General features: G+C 53.3%; 1 protein-coding gene and 1 pseudogene across 2 annotated transcripts in view; one reads left to right on the top strand and one right to left on the bottom strand.

The window, feature by feature from the left end:
- Nucleotides 1-3,225: 3,225 nt before the first annotated feature.
- The window catches only part of AHCYL1 (adenosylhomocysteinase like 1), a 32,108-nt gene continuing 26,699 nt past the window's right edge, over nt 3,226-8,634 (top strand). For both annotated transcript variants that reach the window (XM_036344105.1, XM_036344106.1), the window contains exon 1: nt 3,226-3,618. In XM_036344105.1, the coding sequence (XP_036199998.1) occupies nt 3,499-3,618 (120 nt within the window). In that variant the 5' untranslated portion in view covers nt 3,226-3,498. The remainder of the gene's footprint in view (nt 3,619-8,634) is intronic.
- Nucleotides 5,914-6,036, bottom strand: LOC118673854 (annotated as a pseudogene).

Here is an 8,634-nt window from a genome sequence, read left to right as displayed (position 1 = left end):
GGCCTGTGCCCGCTCACAATCCGGGCTGAGGGACCCCCCCCACCCCCAGTGCACAAATTTTGTGCACTGGGCCTCTAGTAATAATAATAAAAAAAAATATTACAAAGGGCACTTTTGGGGGAGACAAAAGAGTGAATTTGATTAAGGAAACCAAACCCACGCGTGCTGCCACATTTCTGGTGACATTTCCCAAGTCACCTCTACCCTCAGGCTACTCCTTCCTAGAGGAGGGTCCCCTCTGGTCTCGAAGGCCTGCAGAGCACCCCCACCACACACACACACACACACACACTCCACAGGCCCACAGGCCCACCGACCCTCCCGGGCCCCTGGCCTCTGATCCGTGTGCAGCCCCTTCACGGGCTGCGCGGGGTCATCCAGGAGTCGTGGCGGTGGGATGAGAGGCTTCTCACGGGTGTTATGTCATCCCGCTCCCAGGCTGGGCGAGCCCTTTGATCCCCGGCCCCCACGTGGCAGCGGGTGGCAGCCACCCATGTCCTCTCAGCAGGCTGGTTTCCAGGAATGCCCTTGGCCCTGGCCTGTGCCCCTCCCGCCTTCCAGTGAGCGCACTCCCTGTGGACGTCAGCGCCCAGCCTCCCCTGGGCCCGGCGCTCCCGCTCCAGAAAGTGGAGTGGAACCTGCTGGCCACCTTCTTGGCTCAGACTGTGAAGGTGCTGCTTCCGCGAGGCTGGCCCGTCTCCCGTCCCCAGCGGCAGCCTCACTGTGGGCCTGGGGGTGGGGAAACCTGGCACTGGGTTCAGGGGTGAAAGAGAGGCTGGGTCTCGCTGTCTGAATGCTAACCTCTCTGACAATGGGAATTTAAAAAATATATATCTTTACTGATTTCAGAGAGGAAGGGAGAGGGAGAGAGAGAGAAAAAAAAACCATCAATGATGGAAGAGAATCATTTATTGATCGGCTGCCTCTTACAGGCCCCCACTGGGATTTGAGCCCGCAACCTGGGCATGTACCTTGACAGGGAATCGAACCCTGACCTCTTGGTTCATGGGTCGATGCTCAACCATTGGGCCACGCTGCCCGGGTGACAATGGGAATTTAAAAAATCAAATCCAAAGGGCAGGCTCAGGGACGCATTTATTTATTTTCTGAAATAAGCTAACTTAAGCCGCATGCTTTCCTCTTTAAAGGATGTGGAGTTTTGCCTCTATTCCAGCTGGCTCTGCCTCTGCTCTCTGGCCTCTGACAACAGTCCAGGCAAACGCACAGAAGGAAAGCTACTTCGGGCCGCACGCCAGTGTCCCGCGTGGGCAGGTGTGGCTCCTGGCCCCAGGCGGGAGGTGAGGGGAAAGGTGCACGGATCTGGAATGGTGGTCCGTCCCCCCCGCCCCCGTCCCTTCTGCTATGGAACAGCCCTGAGAAGGGAAGTCAAGGGGCTTGAAGGAGCGGGCAGAGGAGAGAATCTAGCAGTTCACGACCAGGATGCGCAGCAGTGTGCATCCTGCCAGGCACTTCCACGGGCCAGCCCGCTTCAAACAGAGGCCTCTTGGGGCTGGGTGGTGGGAACTCCGGCTTCTCTGACTAAGACTTTTGGGGCCCAGAGGCAAGTATTTCACACTCTTCCCAACCTTGAACATAAACCAGTGGGGAAAGGGTTGCTTCAAACCACAGCTTCTCTCTGGAAAGAGAGACCTAGTGAGATTCTGGATATAAAAAGGTGGACTTGGGGGGCAGAGTGTGTGTGTGTGTGTGTGTGTGTGTGTGTGTGTGTGTGTCTTGGGGGGGGGGCGGTGATTTAGGAAAAAACAATGGAAAGACTTGAACTCTCAGCACAGGAGAGAGGAAACTGGCTTCCCAGAGTTGATCAAGGAAGGGAGGTGGGGTGGAGGGTGGGAAGGGTGTACCAGGGATGAGTTAGGTGGGACGCAGCGGGCCAGGGAGCTTCGTGGCGTGGTGTGCCCAGTGAGAAATCCCAGGTGACTGGAGAGCCAAAATAACTTTTCAGAACATTTCAGAAATGTGACTTTAAATTGTTTGCTGTGTGATGTAATCCCTCCCCTGTGGCCAACAAATTTTCATTAAAAGTTCTGCTCCATGTTACAGCACTATTTTTGTAGTTGTTTTGGAATCGGGGTGGGGGCTGGAAGGAACAGGGGCTGTGTTCCCTATGCGAATGGATGGCAGGAACTAAAGAAACAGCCACAAGACCAGAATGCCGAACAAGGCTTCGACGAGGCAGAACACTAGAGCCGGAGGTAACCACGAACTCAAAGTCCCCCCCGGCCACTCACAGAAATCCTGGGAGGGCATTGGACTTCCCACAGGACAGGGGAGTTCGAGCCAATGTCATCTGAATCTCAAAGGACACGCTACCTCAGCTGACATTAGGTTGCAAATAGGCTTTGCCTTGCCAGCTGGACTCAGCCTTGCAAAACACAGACTGTATCACTAGGGCCTTTGCTATCCAGGGCGAGAGTGGGGACGGCACATAGTAGGGCCCAGTAAAAGCATGTGAATGGTCCATGGACGCCCTGGGTGCCTCACTGAGAACTGGCAGAGTTTAATATTTGGGGTGGGAGGGAGGCAGTGACACTGAAGCAGGAAAGCCATTCAGTCTGGAAACTTCTCCCGCTGCCTCCATCATCTGACCCGTTAGCCAGCCCTTCCCAATGGCTAGGTAACATCAGCTCTGTGGCCTGGGGGTCTGCAAAACAGGCAAGGCCCAGGGGAGACGGTGGTGGAGGAGGTCACAAAGGTTGTGCGGAAATCACAGTGCTCTGCGTCTGCCCCCCCTTATAGATCCAGGGGGGTAAACACTGCCCCTTGGTTCGGGGCTTCAGGTCCAAAGGTCCTGGCACGGGGGCACTGAATGAGTGAGTTGTCTTGGGCCGCAGATGTTTCCTAGGACCAGCTGCAGGATGTGTCGCGTGGGGCTCTGGTCTTTGCTCCCCAGCATCCCCCTTATGCTGTTCGGAGGCCTGGCCTGGAACCCCACATCCCAAAGACACCCCCCCCCCCCCCCCCCCCCAGTTCTGCGGCTTCCCTGCGGGAACCACGCGCGGCTCGCAGGGCTGATGGCGCCACCTGGCGGCGCAGAGGGTCCGATTCACCCTGCGAGCTGGGAAGCCGAGAGGGAGGCTGCGGCGGCCCGGCCCAGCGTGGTGACGTCACGACCGAGCGCCTTTTCGCCCCGCCCCTCGCCCCGCCCCGGAGCTGCCAGTACCCGACGTGGCGTCACCGCCCTCTACCCTTACTTTGCGTGCGTGTGTGCGTGCGGCGGAGGTGGCGGCGCGGGCCAGTCGGAGCTCCGCGCTGCTGCTCCTGGGGCTCCTGTCGCTGCCGTCGCGGTCCCGCTGCCTCGGACGGCCCAGCGGACCCGGCGCCCGCCCCAGCTCCTCGGCCCCGGACGCGGCTCTGCGCGGGCCCGGCGGGAGGGTGGGCGAGCGCGTGTCGGAGGGCGCCGCGCGGGCGGGCGGGCGAGCGCTCGGGAGCGGGCGAGGCGGGGGCGGCGGGGCAGCAGCGGGCCCGGCCGGCCGGGGAATGTCGATGCCTGACGCGATGCCGCTGCCCGGGGTCGGGGAGGAGCGGAAGCAAGCCAAGGAGATCGAGGACGCCGAGAAGTACTCCTTCATGGCCACCGTCACCAAGGCGCCCAAGAAGGTGCGGGGGCTCGGGTGGCGGCGGGGCCCGGGCCCGGGCCTCGCGGGAGGGGCGCGAGCGGGCCCCGCGCTCCAGCCGGTCCGCGACTCCGGGGCTGAGGTTGGAGGGGATCGCGACGGCCGAGAGGGTGGCGGGGTGGCGGGGGAGCCGCCCCAGGCCCGTCCCGGGCTGGCCAGGCCGCCCCTGACCTCCCTTTCCTTTGTCCCCGGGCCCTGGTCCTCCGGGATCTTTCTGAAACGCGCCCCCGGCCTTTCCCGGATGAAGGGCCTCGGAGACCGGAGTGCGAGGGAGGTGAAGCCACTGGCCGGCCCCGGTGGCCGGCCCCGGGGGTGGGATGCACGGGAAGCCTCCCCGCAGGTGAGTGGGTGAGCCAGGTGGCGCGCGCCGGGAGCACAGCTGCGTGCTCGCTGCGAGGCGAAGAGCCCCACGCGCGCGGGGCCAGCCAGCTCTTGTGCAGGTGGAAGCGATGCGGGAGGGCAGCGTGAGGTTGAAGAGCAAACGGTGCTTTTCACCCCCTTCGCTGGTCCAGCTCTTCCACGCACGTGAGAAACGAGCACGGGGAGGTGGGTGACAGCAGACACCGTCTCGGGCACACGCTGATCGCCGAGTCATGCGAACAGATGATCCCTTAGGCGTCCCTGGAGAAGGGAGCTGGGGCGGGTCGGCCGGGTGGGGGAGTGGGGGAGGCAGGATTGCTCCTGCTTGACAAGTTTCGTGTGTTGTGCTGCGGCTTGAGCCCAGAGGCTGTCCTGCTAACCCTCTTGCCCGGGAAGGTGAAACGGCAGCCTTTGCGGCTCTCGGTGTAACGAGCTCCAGGATCCCTCGAGCTTCCCAAGCACTTGCTGCCAACCACATCCTGACTTTCCACATACCCGGCGCCCGGCTAACAGGAGACTGCAGGCCTCGGGGGCAGCCGGGTAAACATTCCCCACCGGTGTCAACACGGCGTCCAGGCCGCCGGGGCCTGCAGGGTTCCAGGGGCGCAGCGCTTGTGTAAGCTGGCCGCCCGCACTGCAGGCTGGGCTCGCAGGGGTAGTTACAGGCTTGAGGCTCCTCCACCTGAACTGGTTACGCCGTCATTCCTTTTCTTTTTTCTTTTTGGTAAGGAATTAATCTAACACTCCAGAAATCAAACGCAAGGTTGAAAAGACAGCTCACTGTTGTGTGCTTTAGCTCCATTCCTCCCACGAACTGAAGATCTTACAGTAGAATGCCTCTTAGAAGGTTGGGGAAGATCCCTTGATTCTAAGGAGCCCGATGAGCCTTTTTTGTGCTCTGGGTTCAGCTGACTGCTTGGCTGGGGCAGTTTGAGGCAGTCACAGCCCTGCTGAGCAGGATGCTTAAGGATAGTACCTCTGACCAGTGACGGGAAAGCCCTGGTACCCTAACTCCCCCACAGACCGCTTCCTCTCCCGGCCAGCCTGTCTTTTGTCTCCACATTAGGTGCCTCTCTTCGTTCTTGCCCTTATTTTATCAAGCCTTTATTCCCGAAAGTACCACTAGTAATAAGACAAAGTTTATATCGTAGATTGTAGATCGTAAACTGCATAAAGGCAGGGGACTCTTGTGCACCATCGAACGCTCTGTGCGTGGCTCTGTCCCTAGCATATACCAGTCGTAGGTACTCAGTATTAATTGCCCACCTGGCTAATGGGTACTCCAGATGTCTGCATGGCTGCCTACCAGGAGTAAGTGCCCCTTCTCCCCTTTTCTTCCCTGGAGGAATATTGCTAATGTGTGTTATTGTCAGGCCAAGTGCTAATGACTTTAAAGACTCATTCCATTAGCGGACAGAAGCAGCCTGGGCCAGGAACGTGGGAAGACCCCGTGTGAATTTCCATTTGCTGGTAAATGTATCCCCCTGTTTCTTATTAATCTTGCTCTCTCTGAGTTTTATTGTGTAGCACTTACACAGCACGATATTAAAGTGCTTTATGATAACTAATTACCCTTCCGCTAGTGACTATAAAAGGCATTTATTTAGTTCATGAGTTGGTTGAGGACTAGTCAAGGTCACGTAGCAGCAAGTCCTAGGTGATCGTTTTTTCAGAACGGCAGCCGAAGTGGACAGTATGACGCAACGCGCTTTTGTGCCTCTGCCATGTGTGGATACTGTGAGAAAGTGTGAGAAAAGTAAGAGAGAAATGTAGAATGGTGTGAGAAAAAGGCCTCTTCAAAGGGTGCTGTCCTTCACCTGTGTGGATTCCGATGTGGCTCTAGACCAAGTATTTTGGATCATTCCAAGCCCCGAGGCCCCTTGGGAAATGAGGACATTTTTGGTGCCAGTCAGAGGCTGTAGGTTATTTCAGGGTGACCTTGCTGGTCCTCAGGTCAGATTCCAGTATAACTGGTGAAGTTTTATTAAACTGATAAGAACAGATACTACACTTGATCTTAGCCAAAAGGCCGAGAAGCGATCTGGTGAAGTTTTATTTACTTTATTTGAGGTAGGGTGGATGTCCATCAATTAAAAGCATAGGTATTGAGATTCTTCTACTATAATCATTCAGTTTTATATGCCTTGGGCCTCCCACAGTGCTGTGTAGATAATAGGATTGGTTTGATTCTTGACCGGGGTGTCAAGAAGCCAACTAAATGTCTACCACATTAAGCAAGTGAGCTCTGTGCCTCAGCTTCCTTATCGGCCAAGTAAGTGCTTTTTGTTTGCAGCAGGGGGAAATAGGTACAGGTTGGAACCAAGCAAAAGTGGGTTTTTGTTTGATTTTTTAAAGAAGTCTATTAGGGGGCAGGAGTGGGGTGGAGGGGGTCAGTGGGGAACAAAGGGGAACATTTGTAATACTTGCAGTAAAGATTTTTTAAAAGTTTTGCCCTGGTCGGTTTGGCTCACTGGATAGAGCATCAGCCTGCGGACTCAAGGGTCCCGGGTTCGATTCCAGCCAAGGGCATGTACCTTGGTTGCGGGCACACACCCAGTAGGGAGCATGCAGGAGGTGGCTGGTCGATGTTTCTCTCTCATTGATGTTTCTGACTCTCTCTCTTCCTCTCTGTGAAAAATCAATAATATATATATATAAAGTCTGTTAGTATGTTACACTCCCTCTTTTTAGTGAGCATTTGAGCTGCTTATACAGGACTCTTACAATATAGAAAGGAAGTCAAAATAGAAATTAGCAAAAATATTGTTTACCCTGAGGGCTAAGATGGCTAGGGAGGCTGAGTATCACATGTAACTCAGAGCTTCCTGGGAGCCCAGGGATAAAAGGAATCCCAGAGTTACAGTCTTCCTGGCAGACATAGGAAGTAATACATACCAATTCCTGAGGAAGACAACTTGTGCTGACACTTAGCTCCAAAGGAGATTTTTGTAGGACATTATTAATAGCTATAGTATGGTTCAGTAGTAAGGCTTGTTCATGATGTCACTGGTGATTTCAGATGGTATAACCAGGAAATTTTGGGTGAGAAAGGAGTCCTTTAGTTGTGCTGAATAGTGTGAGGAAACGGCCTCTTCAAAGGGTGCTGCCCTTAACCCGTGAGGATTCCGATGTGGCTCTAGACCAAGTGATTTTGGATCATTCCAAGCCCTGAGGCCCCTCAGGAAATGAGGACATTTCTGGTGCTAGTCAGAGGCTGTAGGTCACTTCAGGGTGACCTTGATGGTCCTCAGACCAGATTCTAGTGTAACCCGTGAAGTTTTAATCACTTTGGGAATGAGTGGATGTCCATCAAAAAGCATAGGTATTGAGATTCTTCAACAATAATCACAACTAAAGAGGATCCTTGTTTAATATTGGCAGTTATCAGTCACACCAAACAAGTCAGCTGGTGGCCCATAATCACTGGGTGTTTATCCTTCTGTTTCTGCTACTTTGTGTTGCAGAGGTAATAGCACTTCTTGGGCCTTTGGACATTGACATTGTATCAAGTCGATCCCCTCCTCAATAGGGGAAGCCCAGATCTCCAGCTTGTTGATGAAACTAAAATAGTCATGTTTCTCTGAAAGGCCTAGCAGGAGGCTTGCTCTTCTCTGCACTTCTGAACATTTGGAGGGACTCGGGGGTGACACGTCAGGCACTTGCCCTAGGAGTTTTGCAGTCAGACTTTACCAAACACTACAAGAGGGGCAAGAAGAGAAAGAACACAAAAGAGGTTACTTTTGCTGGTAGGATATTCTCTTTTTGAATAAAGCAGATATATCAAAGGAGTCAGCTGAACCTAGAAACATAGCAGGTAGAACCCCAGTGAGTACTGCTTAGATGTTAACCTATTTGGTGGAATCTTAGTACAGCTTTACAGCATTTGCAGCACTTCGAGTCACTGAGAAGAGGTTTAATAGGTGACGTCTATCTTCTCCAGACATTAGTACCTCTTGTTCTCTTTCATGGCAGGCTCTCAACAGGCATCAGATGTGTCCTAGTAAGAAGATCCGATCTTGTTTAGATTTCTCCACAGATACGGATCACCTCTTTTTCTTACTTGATTCTGTTTAGTTAGTTCAACACTAGTTTCCGTTATCACTTCGTTCTACGTTCATTAAACTTTTAGCTTGTGGCAAGTTTACAAATGTGGACCACTGGTTTTATCAGGAGGATATAGTTTGAGATCCAGTGTGTGTTAGCCAGTGTAATATTCTTCAACGTGTTTACGAAGTTTTTAATGTATTTTGATACATACAGTGTAATTCTTTAGTTGTCTGTGACACCGAATAAGTTTACTTTGTTACTTCATGTAGTTATGATCTGTAAACAAGTATTTTAGTGCTTTCTTGAACCTGTTATATAAAGGAACTGGCGAGTAAAGGAGAGTCATTTATACCAATCTTTCTCAAATTTGGGAATCTGAATATTAGAATTTTATTAAGAAGGGCCACCCTTATTTTTCTGGGTATAATATTCAGAACATGTCTTAGTTAGGTGGGTCAGAAGCATCCCCTCATGTATGAAGAATGATATATTTGCACTGACCAGAGTTTTTTCCCAACCTGAAATCTGAGAACCCAAATTTAAGGACAAATTCTTACCACAAGTCTTCCTTCCGACTGTTATCAACACTATC

This window comes from Myotis myotis, unplaced genomic scaffold, assembly GCF_014108235.1.
Source record: "Myotis myotis isolate mMyoMyo1 unplaced genomic scaffold, mMyoMyo1.p scaffold_m19_p_18, whole genome shotgun sequence".
Classification (NCBI taxonomy): Eukaryota; Metazoa; Chordata; class Mammalia; order Chiroptera; family Vespertilionidae; genus Myotis; species Myotis myotis.
Note: the sequence above shows the minus strand (reverse complement) of the source record. Positions and strands in the feature narration are given on the sequence as shown.